The sequence below is a fragment of the Perognathus longimembris genome, chromosome 17 (assembly GCF_023159225.1).
Source record: "Perognathus longimembris pacificus isolate PPM17 chromosome 17, ASM2315922v1, whole genome shotgun sequence".
Classification (NCBI taxonomy): Eukaryota; Metazoa; Chordata; class Mammalia; order Rodentia; family Heteromyidae; genus Perognathus; species Perognathus longimembris.
In genome coordinates this window covers 51542856-51555405 of record NC_063177.1, presented here as the reverse complement: position 1 = coordinate 51555405, position 12550 = coordinate 51542856, and the positions used below count along the sequence as shown (strand labels likewise).

At 52.1% G+C, this 12550-nt stretch overlaps 1 protein-coding gene across 1 annotated transcript; it reads right to left on the bottom strand.

Moving 5' to 3' along the window:
* Window positions 1-5248: 5248 nt before the first annotated feature.
* LOC125366299 (CMRF35-like molecule 6) lies at window positions 5249-8308 on the bottom strand. Its single transcript, XM_048366886.1, has 3 exons — window positions 8089-8308; window positions 6784-6901; window positions 5249-5430 (listed from the first exon to the last, which is right to left on the bottom strand). The coding sequence occupies exons 1-3, from the start codon at window positions 8306-8308 to the stop codon at window positions 5304-5306; spliced, it is 465 nt and encodes a 154-aa protein (XP_048222843.1). The 3' UTR covers window positions 5249-5303.
* Window positions 8309-12550: the final 4242 nt, after the last annotated feature.

The following is a 12550-nucleotide window of genomic DNA, read 5'->3' as shown; positions in this document are numbered from 1 at the left end:
TTTATTTTTCAAGTAAAATCTTCCTTTCCTTTTCTCTTTCTCTCCTTCTTTATTCCCTCCCTCCCACCCTTCCTTCCTCTCTCACCCCCTACATTTCTCCCTACCTTCCTGTTTTTTGTGCCATTATAGGTCTTAAATTCAGGGTCATCCTTAAATGGTAGCCTCCTAAATAGTTACTGTTATGGATGTGAGCCACCCGCCCCCAGATAGCTCACTTTTTGGTTGCCATTAGTATGTCTGCCATTTTCCCTAACAGTTCTAAGACACACAGCTGGGAGAGGGATGCAGTGAAGCTAAGGCTGCCCCCAGTCAGGGAGCTTAGAGCTGGCCTTGCAGTGGCCTCATGCCTGGCTGAGGGATGGCTGTGTGTCCGTCTTTCTGGGACCCTCATAGGCCCTGTCATCAGGAGTGGTGGGGTCTGGGTGCCTTCCTCTCCTCACCTAGGTTGGAACTCTTCCATGTTACCACCTTGGAGAGGGGCAATGTTGAGGTTTGAACTCAGGGCCTCTCATTTGAAAGGCAGGCACTGTACCTGTAAGCTATGCCTACAGTCCTTCCACTTAAGTTCTTTCTTTTCCTTAGATTTAAAAAAAATCTTATTCTAAAGGTCCTGAACAGAGAAGTTATAGGTACATAAGTCAGATAATGACTATATTTCTTTTTGGACAATGTCACCCCTTCCTTTGCTCTCTGTCCCAGTTTTCTCCTCTTGATCCAGATCCTTTGGGGTTGTTGTTGTTGCTGTTGAGTTTTCCAGTCCTGGGGCTTGAACTCTAGACCTGGGTACTGACCCTGAGCTTCTTTTGCTCAAGGATAGGACTCTTCCACTCGAGCCACAATACCATTTCTGGCTTCTTCTGTTTATGTAGTGCTGAGGAATGGAACCCAGGGCATCATGCATGCTAGGCAAGCATTCTTCCACTGAACCACACTCACAGCCCTCCTTGGGTTATTTTGACATAGATTATTCTTGCATTTGTGCTCCAGGCATCCAGCAATCCTCCTATTTATACTTTCCCTAAGATGACAGGAAATCACAACCCTACCCAGCTTTTCACTGATGAGATGAGGTCTCAAAAACTTTTTACTGCCAGGTACAGGGGGCTCACGTCTGTAATCGATGAAAGCTAGCACGGGGAGGAAAGTATGTGTGACTCTTATCTCCAACTAACTACCAGGAAAACCAGAAGTGGCGCTGTAGCTCAAATGGTACAGCACTAGCCTTGACCTAAAGAGCTCAGGGTCAACCCATGCCCAGAAGTAAAGCCACATGATGACAAAAAAAAAAAAACTGCAACAAGAAAAAGAAAAACTTTTGATTGCCAAGTACTGGTAGCTCATGCCTCTGATCCTTGTTCCACAGCAGGCTGAGATCTGAGCACTGAGATTCAAAGCCAGCCCACACAGTAAAATCTGTGAGACACTTCTCTCTAATGAACTACCAAAAGGCCAGAAGTAGAGCTACCATTAAAGAGGTAGAGCACCAGCCTTGAACTCAAAAGATCTAGACAAGAGCAAGGATCTCCGAGTTCAAACCCCACCCAGTAGTGGCACACAGAGAAGGGGAGCAGTGGGAGAAAGGCTGCATTCCTAGCACTGAAACAAGAATGGAGTCCAACAACACAGCAGGACTGTTTGGGGGCCTGTGTAAGGAGAACCCAGAGACCAGGATGAGGGAGGTGGCTTTGTCCTTGGTGGGTCTCCTCCCCCTTTGTCTTCAGGAAGGTCTCCCCATCCCTCTGCCCACCTGTCCCCTCCCCCAGCCCCACTTCCCCTCCATGGGGACAGCTGATGTCTGGTCCTCCACCAAGGACTCCAATCAGGCATCTGCCCGGGCTGGACCTGCTTCACAGAGACTGAGACCTTCTTTCCCCGGCCCCCACCCTTCCTCTTATACCCCAAAACTGGTGACCCAGAGGCACCCTCCCCAAACATATAATGCTCAGGTGTCTTCACCTGGCCACTCTCTACCCAGGCTGGCACATCATCCCTGGGGAGCCAGACACCTTCCCTCCCCCTTGCCTCTCCACTGCCCCCACTGCCCTGCCCCCAACTGGGGTGCATCAAATGTCAGAGGCACCTCCTCCCTCCCAGGCATGAGGCCCTTCAGCCAGTCCCCTTTGTAGGGTGGACATGGTACACCGCTGTGTATGGCCAGAGGAGCCACTCTTGGGTGCCTCAGGTGACATCACCCCAGAGCCTGGCCCCTCCCTCCTGTCCTCCCTCCACCTCCCAAACCCCTCCACCTTCCCCAGCCCTGGGAAGAGACCCCTCACCTGGGAGCCAGGGAAGCAGCAGATGCAAAGGCAGCCACACAGCCAAGACCCATGACCTCATTTTCCCCCTGTAGCCACGCCAAGGTATTGGTGGATCCAAGGCCCCTCTGCAGTGGGCCAGTCCTGAGGCCTCTAACTTCTGCTTGGCTTCTTTGTGTTTCCCTTTTGGCTTCCCTTGCCTCTGATCCTGAGGCTTGTGAGAAAATGGAGGAAATTGAGGGGGACAGGTGGCTTGAGGTCAAGAGAGATGATTTCAGGGTAGAAGATGACCACAGTGCGGTGGACATGACCTAGTGCTGCCTGGTGCTGAGAACACACCCTCTCAGGGTTCCCCTCCCAAAACTCAAAGGTCTGCTCCTCAACTGTGAAGACACTCTCTGAACAGGAGGGCCAATTTTTTTTTTCTGGTGGGTACCCAATTTCCCTGTGTTCTGCATAGGAGGTCTGTGGGGCCCGCATTTCAGTGCCCACTGTGAGGCCACCTGGAGAGCTCCCCTTTCAGGAGCCCCAGCTCTTGGTCTGTTTCCCCCACATTAGCACAGTGGACACAGTTCCCATCAGTGGTAAGTCTGGTCTGGGATGAATGTCCTCCGTTTGGCTCAATGGTCCACAGGAAGACTGTGAATTTCCTTCTGCTGTTGTCCCCAGGGTTCTACTCAAGGATCCATGGACACTTTTTAAAAATAATTAATTAATTTCTGTGTCAGGACTGGCTTCAAACATCCTTACATCGCAGGCTTCTGAATTGCTAGGATTACAGGTTGGAGCCACCAACACCCTGCTCCCCTAATTCCTTATTTAAAGCTATAGTTCTCATAAGGGCTCCAGCAGATGGCAACTGAGAGACTGAAGTCCTGCCTACCTGCAGCGCTCATGACACCCAACAAGTCCTTTCTTGCCCTTTGCCAAGTTTCCTCATTTGGGGTGTAGGGGTTCACAAAATGTGACTGTGAAAACCCAGGATTAAAAAGATTATATACCATTATCAAGTTTGTTTTATTCCTGGAATGCAAGGATGGTTCGACATACTGAAATTGATACACATAATACATCAGGTTAATAAAATAAGGGGAAGGGGCTGGGAATGAGGCTTAGCAATAGAGTGCTTTTCTTGCATGCAAGAAGTTCTGAGCTTGATTCCTCAGTACCACATAAACAATAAAAGCCAGAGGTGGCACTGTGGCTCAAGTGGTAGAGCACTAACTTTGAGTAAGAGGAGCTCAAGAACAGCACTCAGGCCAGAGTTAAAGCCCCAAGACCAGCCTCTACCCGGGAAATGCAAACACACCCCATGATGGAAAAATACAAGATTCTCATCTCCAATTAACCAGCCAAAAGCTGGAAGTGGAGGTGTGGTTCAACTGGTAGAACAACAACTTTGAGTGAAATAGCTAAGTAAGAGTAGGAGTACCAGAGTGCAAGCCCCAGTACCCACACACTTACTTATTCAACACACACACAAGCGCACATACTCATACACACACACACCCTCCCTGGGAGAGGATGGGCGCTGTGCTCTCCCAGACAGTAGTTGTTTGCTGAAGCTTGGGCCATGGGTTCTCTCTGGCTCCTGGCTGATGCATGATAAAACCCAGAGGTTTTATCAGATGCACAGAAGACCAAAAGGCCATGTAGCCAAGCTGGTACTGCCCACTCTCTGGACCTCTAGGTGGGCATGCTGCTGCTCCACCTGCTGCCTCTGCTGAGCTGTCCCACAAGAGGGCAGGGGGGAACTATAGGTGTAAGGATGTAGGGACCACCTGCTCATTTCACCTGGGGGACAGAGAAGGAAAAGCCACAGAAGTGCATCTCAAACATCCCTTTGTCCCTCCACCTCCTTAAGGTGGTGGTTGGAGGCTAGCACCTCAAGATCCCAGCCAGTAAGAACCCTTTCTGAGTACATGGTTTAGTCACAGGGGAAGGGACCCAAGGATGTGACTCAAAGCCCTTCCCAGGCTTCCTGCTCCTAAGAGAGGAGGAGGCTCAGCTTTCTTCATGGCCCAACCAGGGGTCAGCGTGTGTGAGTGTGGATGCAGAAAGAGCCCTGTGCTGAAAGGGGCTCTGGGTGGAGTAGAAAGAGCACAAGCCCAAGGCCACTTCCTGGTCAGGCTAACCACATCTCTCTACGTGGACAGTGACAGAGGGCTCAAGTCTTACACGTTACAGCTTTTATGGTGATGCTGGGAATAGATAGTGCCTTCCTGTCATGATAGCACAGGGGAATTTGTAAGTTTGAGGTCAGCCTAGACTACAGAAAAACAAACAAGTCAAGAGCTCCAAAATGGAGAGCTTTTGAAAGATACGCATGCCTGAGCCATGAGGAGTTTCCCGTCCCCTGTGCACCCCCAGCTTTTCACTCTGTTGTTGGGTGGAGCTCTGAGGAAAGGGGAGGCTGGGAGAAGGATGGAAGGAGGTTGGGGTGGTGGGGGTACAAAGGGGACAGTGCCAGGCTTGAGAGGAGGAAGTGTTGATGTCAGCTAGTGATTCTGATTTAGGAAACTCTGTCTAGCTCTCTCTGGCCTTTGAATCACACACACACACAATATCTTCCCAGGAAAGGAGAAAACATGAGTTGCATCTTGAGCACTGAAGGGGGAAGGGACAGTTTTGTTTTCATAAAGCACAAAAATATAAACAAGCTAACAATGCACCGTTGGTGAACTTAGGCAGGTGTGTGGGAAAACCCTTGAGGCCAGTAGGACAAAGATCTTGGAGCTCAGGGCTGGTTTTGTCTGCAGGGGGTGGGAAGCAGGCACAGGAGGTCAGAAAGGGGCTCATTGGTCTTAACCACATTCTATCATTTGAGCTAAAGCAGCACACAGGTGTGGAGGAGAGTTACTGGTTGAAAATAGTTGCATTTATTAGGCATCGTCTTTTCTAGGTGTGACATAACACAAGGAGACTTTTCTCAGGTGTTTCTGGAAAGCGTACAGTATCCTAATGGAAACAGAGCTGCTTGTCATTAGGTCTCCATCCCCAAGGGCTGCAGTAGCTGGCCACGGATGTCACTGGTGCTCATAATCCGGTTTAATCCACCTCCTGCCTTGGCCTCCTCAGAGGCCTGTTCACCCAGAGGACTGCACTGAGCATGCTCAGGAGCAGGGGCAGCTCCAGAAAGACCAGCACCACGAAGTGGACACTGCACATCAGGGACCTGTGAGAGACAGAAGCCCTGGTGGTGAGTGGCTGCCCCGGGGAGAAGGGGCTTTGGCTCTGCCCTTCACCCCACACACCCAGGGCCTGTGTCCAGTGAGCCACGCGGGGACCAAGACTGCACAGCACAGCCCTGCAGGAAACACCTCTGCCCTGCTGACAGCAGAGGAGGCCCTTGAACCTGGGACTGTGGGTGGGGGAGGCTGTGGCCATGGAAGGAAGTGAAGGGAGCCGGGCATCAGGAGGGTCCTGTGGCAGGAGGTGCTGAGGTGTGGGAACTGCTCTGTGAGGTTCTGGAGCCCATAATGTGGCTGTGAATGTCTGTTCTCTCCACACACCATGTCCCTTGAGGACAGGGTCTCACCTGCTCCATTTTGCTTTCTGGACTTTTTTTTTTTTTATGTGTACTGGGTTTTGAACTCAGGGCCTTGTGCTTTCTCAGAATGTGCTGTACCACTTGAGTCATGCCCCACAAATTATTGTTGGCTATTGTATGTATTAATATATGCACAAATTCAGACCTTCTATGCATCTAATCAGCGTACACACCTCCATACATGCATTTCATGTGTTTGGATTCTATTCCTCCTCTCTGTTTCTCCTGGTCACCTTCACAGACAGTCCGTGTATGGTGCATATCGACTCTGTAAAATCACAGCTAACTGGGAACATGGCTTAGCGGTACAGTGCTTGCCTATCATGCACAAAGCCCTGGGTTTGATTCCTCAGCACCACATACACAGAAAAAGCCACACGTTGGGCTGTGGCTCAAATGGTAGAGTGCTAGCCTTGAGCAAAAGAAGCTCAGAGGCAGTGCCTAAACCTGTGGTTCAAGATCCAGGAATGGTTAAAAGAAAAGTGACAACTGCTCTCAGAGTGGTGGAGGATGTGGACTGGGTTGGGAGTCTGGCTGGCACAGTGACCCAGGCAGCGGGCTCAGGTCCTGGCTTCTGTGCAGGGCGTTTGCACAGACCTCTGTCTCCAGACCCCTAGGGTCCTCCACTCATGTGACCTCTAACCAATCTGGCCTCCTCTGAAGAACACCATGCCAGCATCCTTCCCTCATCCTGTCCCCAGATTCCTTCAGGGCTGCTGTGTTCATGTGGTGACTTCTGCACTGATTTGTCTCCTTCTGGATTCAAGGGGGAGACCACAGGCTCCATCTCAGCCGGATGGGGCAGGGTGACTGTCAAGAGGGCCCTCTCGCCTGAGTAGCAACAGGCATGCCACTCTGTGGGCTTCTCACACTTAGGGGTGGGATTGGCAAGTGCGAGAGAGGCCAGGCAGGGGGAGACACAAGCCCCCCTTCCTCCCCACCACCCAAAGGCACAACAGCTCCAATGCAGGCTCTTACCCTGGCTGAGGGCTGGGTCCCGGAGTAACCTTCCTTGTGGTGCTGGGCCAGGTGTACATTGGTGGAGGCCCCAGGGTGGGGGGCTCCAGGGAGATCTTGTTGTTCTTGGAGCTGTAGGCTGTGGTGGGGTGAAACACAAGGCAGTTTCAGGGACTCTAGACTCCTGTCTCAGTACTCACTGGGCTTCGGCAGCTCTGACTCACAGAGGCACGTCACCTGGACCATGCCAGACAGGTGTCCTAGGTCCATTCCACCCCTGGACACACCTAGGCCTGTCCAGCTGCCCTCCCTAGCCCTGCCTGAGGGCACATTGTGGCATTTTCTCTTTTTTTTGGCCAGTCCTGGGCCTTGGACTCAGGGCCTGAGCACCGTCCCTGGCTTCTTCCCGCTCAAGGCTAGCACTCTGCCACTTGAGCCACAGCGGCCGCTTCTGGCCGTTTTTTGTATATGTGGTGCTGGGGAATCGAACCTAGGGCCTCGTGTATCCGAGGCAGGCACTCTTGCCACTAGGCTATATTCCCAGCCCCACATTGTGGCATTTTCAGACAGGAGCACTGTCTTTCTGGGCAGGACAGTTTAAGCATCTCTTGGCAAGGCTCACACCTGTGTTCCTGGCTACTCCAAAGGCTGAGACCTGAGGATCGAGGTGCTAAGCCTGACGAGGCAGACAAAACCAAGAGAGTCCTACCCTCTACTAATGCATTGAATGCCAGGAGTGGAGCTGTGGCTCAAGTCTTACACTGCCAGCCATGAGTGGAGAAAGCTGAGTGAGAATACAAGGTTCTGAGTTCTAGCCTCAGGACTGGCACTGGGAAGGGGGAAAGAGGAAGGAGGGAGAGAAAGGGAGGGCAAGAAGGGGAGGGCAGGGGAGCAAAGTAAGCTGAGGAGAAGAGAGGAAAGGATCAGAAGGCCTTTGATAGAGGGGAACTGATGTCCTGGGGTCCTGTTCCCACAGGAAGCGGGCAGACAGGTGTCTGTGACACAGGGGTCTTCCCCTCCTCCCATCCCCCACCCCACCCCACTCCAGGAAGATCAAAGCCTTCATCAGGGCACATAGGCTGTTAAGGACCTAGGAGTCAGGTCCAGTTCCTCTGCTGTCTCCAAGGAGGTGTTCTGGGCTGAGGCTGTCAAGCAGAGTCCACAGAAGGCCTCAAACAACACACATGCATTCCACTGTGCTTGTGGAAACACACACACACACACACACACACACAGTGGCTCCCAGGCTCTGATCTGGTTCCTTCCCCAGCTTCTGCCACCTGAGCCTCTGTGGCAGTTCAGGCTCTGGTACAAGTTGGGGCTCACCTGGGAGCACAGACACCTCAAACTTGAAGTTGTCATGACTTCCTTTAGCCAGGGGTTCCTCAATCTCACACCAGTAGGAGCCTGTGTCCTCCAGCAAGAGGCTCTTCCAGATCATAGTGAAGGTGAGGTTCTCAGGATGGTCATGGGTGAACACTCTGCTCACTTCTCCCTTTTCGCCTTCGGTCTTCATATTTATACATTGTCGCCCCGCAGAAGTCATTTTGCAACAGTTTTTGTAATTTGTCTTGTATTCCTTCTCATACCTGCACTGCAAGCTCAGGGTTTCCCCCTCAGTGCCCATGACTCTGCTGGGACATCTCAGAAGACAGCAGCCTGGAAAACACAAGCCCGGATTTTGGGCCCTCACAGATGGCCCATGTCAGGGGCCTCAGTTCTGGGCCCTCGCAGCTGGGTGGTGTCATGAGCCCTAATTCTGGGTCCTCACAGATGGGTGGTGTCATGGCTCCAAGCCACATCACCCCTTTGCACGATTGCACCCCAAGAGTGTGACCCGGCAGTGCCTTCCTTCAGCCTCTGCTCCGAAGTTTCTCAAGCTGCTTTCACACTTGCTGGCCCCTCCTCCATCAGCCTCCATAGGCCCCTGGGCTCCACTATGGGAAGGATTGCCCAACCCCAGCAGGAGACCTTTCCTTTGTTGTTTGCAGGTCCTGGTGCTTGATCTGGCACTTTCCCTGAGCTTCTTTTGCTCCACTACTGGATTTTGGGAGTACTTTATTGGAGATAAGGGTCTCAAGGGTTTTCCTGCCAGACCCTGCCTCAAACCTCAGATCCTAGATGTCAGCCTCCTGAGTAGCTAGAATTACAGGCCTGAGCCACCAGCGCCTGACCAGGGTGGGAGTTATTGACAAGGGCAATGCACACAATTGATTGAATATGTGAAAATAGCTGACTGTAGGGGCTCAGTCACAACAAGCCTCCTTCTTCCAGACTTACCTCAGCTGGCCGAGATCTGTTGCTTTTAATTTTCAAGTACGATCTTCTTTTCTTTCTCTCCTTCCTCCCCCTCTCCCTCCCTCCGTCTCTCCCTTCCTTCCTTCCTCTCTATCTTTCTCTGTCTTCCATCGCTCCCTCCCTCCCTCCCTAACATTTCTCAGGCACAAAGCTGGGAGAGGGATGCGGTGAAGCTAAGGCTGCCCCCGGTCATGGATCTTGGAGCTGGCCTTGGGGTGGCCTCATGCCTGGCTGAGGGATGGCTGTGTGTCCGTCTTCCTGGAACCCTCGTAGGCCCTATCTTCAGGGGTGGTGGGGTCTGGGTGCCTTCCTCTCCTCACCTAGGTTGGAACTCTTTCATTTTACCACCTTGGAGAGGGCCAATGCTGAGGTTTGAACTCAGGGCCTCTCACTGGAAAGGCAGACACTCTACCCGTAAGCCATGCTGACAGTCCTTCTGCTTAAGTCCTTTCTTTTTCTAAGATTAAAAGAAAATTGGGTCTGGGAATGTGGCCTAGTGGTAGAGTGCTTGCCTCATATACATGAAGCCCTGGGTTCCATTCCCTAGCACCACATATATAGAAAATGGCCAGAAGTGGGGATGTTGCTCAAGTGGTAGAGTGCTAGCCTTGAGCAAAAAGAAGCCAGGGACAGTGCTCAGGCCCTGAATCCAAGCTCCAGAACTGGAAAAAAATGTTATTCTAAAGGTGATGTACAGAGCAGTTACAGGTACATAAATCAGATAATGACTATATTTCTTTTTGGACAATGTTACCCCTTCCTTTACTCTCTGTCCCAGTTTTCTCCACTTGATCCTGATCCTTTGGGGTTGTTGTTGTTGCTGTTGTTTTTGCCAATCCTGGGGCTTGAACTCAGTGCCTGAGCACTCTCCCTGGCTTCTTTTATCTCAAAGCTAGCACTCTATCACTTGAGCCACAGCGCCACTACCAGCTTTTTCTGTTTATGTAGTGCTGGGGAATCGAACCCAGGCCTTCATGCATGCTATACAAGCACTCTACCACACTCCCGGCCCTCCTTGGGTTGTTTTGACATAGGTCATTCTTGCATTTGTGCTCCAGGCATCCAGTGATCCTAGTATTTATACTTTCCCCTAAGATGACAGAAAAACACGACCTTACCCAGGTTTTCACTGATAAGATGTGGTCTCAAAAACTTTTGACAGGGGGCTGGGAATGTGGCCTAGTGTTAGAGTGCTTACCTCATATGCATGAAGGCCCTGGGTTCGATTTCCCAGCACCACATATATAGAAAACAGCCAGAAGTGGCACTGTGGCTCAAGTGGCAGAGTGCTAACCTTGAGCAAAAAGAAGCCATGGACAGTGCTCAGGCCCTGAGTCCAAGGCCCAGGACTGGCAAAAAACAAACAAACAAACAAAAAAACCTTATGACTTCCAGGCCCAGGGGGCTCACGTCTGTAATCCTAGCTTCTTGGGAAGCTGAGATCTGAGGATCACTGTTCAAAGCTAGCCAGGGAAGGAAAGTCTGTGAGACTTCTATCTGCAATTAACTACCAGGAAAACCAGGACTGGCGCTGTGGCTCAAATGGTACAGCACTAGCCTTGACCTGAAGAGCTCAGGGACAGTCCCATGCCCAGAGCTCAAGCCACAAGTTGGACAAAAAGAAACAAACAAACAAACAAAAACCTGCAACAAGAAAAAACTTTGGCCTGCCAAGTAATGGTAGCTCATGCCTTTGATTCTTGTTACACAGAAGGCTGAGATCTGAGGATTGAAATACAAGGTCAGTCCACACAGGAAAGTCTATGAGACAGTTCTCTCTAATGAACCACCAAAAGGCCAGAAGTAGAGCTACCATTAAAGTGGTAGAGCACCAGCCTTGAACTCAAAAGATCTAGACAAGAGGAAGGATCTCCGAGTTCAAACCCCACCCAGTCTGGCACACAGAGAAGGGGAGCAGTGGGAGAAAGGCTGCATTCCTAGCACTGAAACAAGGATGGAGTCCAACAACACAACAGGACTGTTTGGGGGCCTGTGTAAGGAGGACCCAGAGACCAGGATGAGGGAGGAGGCTTTGTCCTTGGTGGGCCTCCTCTGTGTCCTTCTGTCTTCAGGAAGGTCTCCCCCTCCCTCTACCCACCTGTCCCTTCCCCCAGCTCCATCTCCCCTCCATAGGGACAGCTGATCTCTGGTTCTCCCCACAGGACTCCAATCAGGCATCCATCCTGGCTGGACCTGGCTCTCAGGGACTGAGATCTTCTTTCTCTGGCCCCCAGTCTTCCTCTTACACCCCCAAAACTGGTGACCCAGTGGCACCTTCCCCAAACACATAATCCTCAGGTGACTTCATCTGGTCACTCTCCACCCAGGCTGGCACATCTTCCCTGGGGAGCCAGACACCTTCCATCCCCCCTGCCTCTCCACTGCCCCCCTCTGCCCTGCCCTCAACTGGGGTACATCAAATGTCAGAGGCACCCCCTCCCTCCCAGGGGTGAGGCCCTTCAGCCAGTCCCCCTTGTAGGGTGGACACACGCACCTGCACTGCTGTGTGTGGACAAAGAGCCCAGGCTGGGTGCCTCAGGTGACATCTCCCCAGAGCCCGGCCCCTCCCTCCTGCCCTCCCTCCAACTCCTGCCCCCACCCTCTGGGAAGAGACCCCTCACCTGGGAGCCAGGGAAGCAGCAGATGCAAAGGCAGCCACACAGCCAGGACTGACGACTTCATTTTCCCCCTGTAGCCACGCCAAGCTGTTGGTGGACTTGAAGCCCCTCTGGGGATGGGCCGGTCCCCAGGCCTCCGACTTCTGCTTTTCTTCTTGCTGTTTCCTTTTTGGCTTCTTTTGGCTCTGTTCCTGAGGCTCGTGAGAGAATGGAGGAAATTAAGGGGGGCAGGTGGCTTGGCTTGATGCCAAGAGAGATGACTTCAGGGTAGAAGACGACCACAGGGTGGTGGACATGACCCAGTGCTGCCCAGTGCTGAGAACACAGCCTCTCGGGGTCCCCCTCCCAAAACTTACAGGTCTGCTCCTCAACTGTGAAGACACCCTCTGAACAGGAGGGCCAATTTTTTTTCTGTTGGGTACCCAGTTTCCCTGTGGTCGGCATAGGAGCCCTGTGGGAGGGACTGGCAGAGCCTTGGCCGCTGGGGGCGGGGGCAGGCACTATTAGGTTCCCACCCTGAGCCCTCTTGCAGGGCTCCCCGCCCAGGAGCTCCAGCTCTGGGTCTGTTTCCCCCATGTTAGTACAGTGGCCTCAGGTCCCATCCATGCTGCCTGGTCTTGGATGAATGTCCTCCATTTGGCTGGAAGGTCCTCAGGAGGGCTGTGAATTTCCTTCTGGTGAGGGACTGATGTCCTGCCTACCTACAGCTCCCATGACACCCAGCAAGTCCTCTCCTGCCCTTTGCCAGGTCTCCTCATTTGGGGTATAGAGGGTGGCAAGATGTGCCTTTGGAAGCCCAGGATTAAAAGGAATATATGCCATGATCAAGTTGGTTTTATTCCAGGAATGCAAGGATGGTTTGATATGCTGAA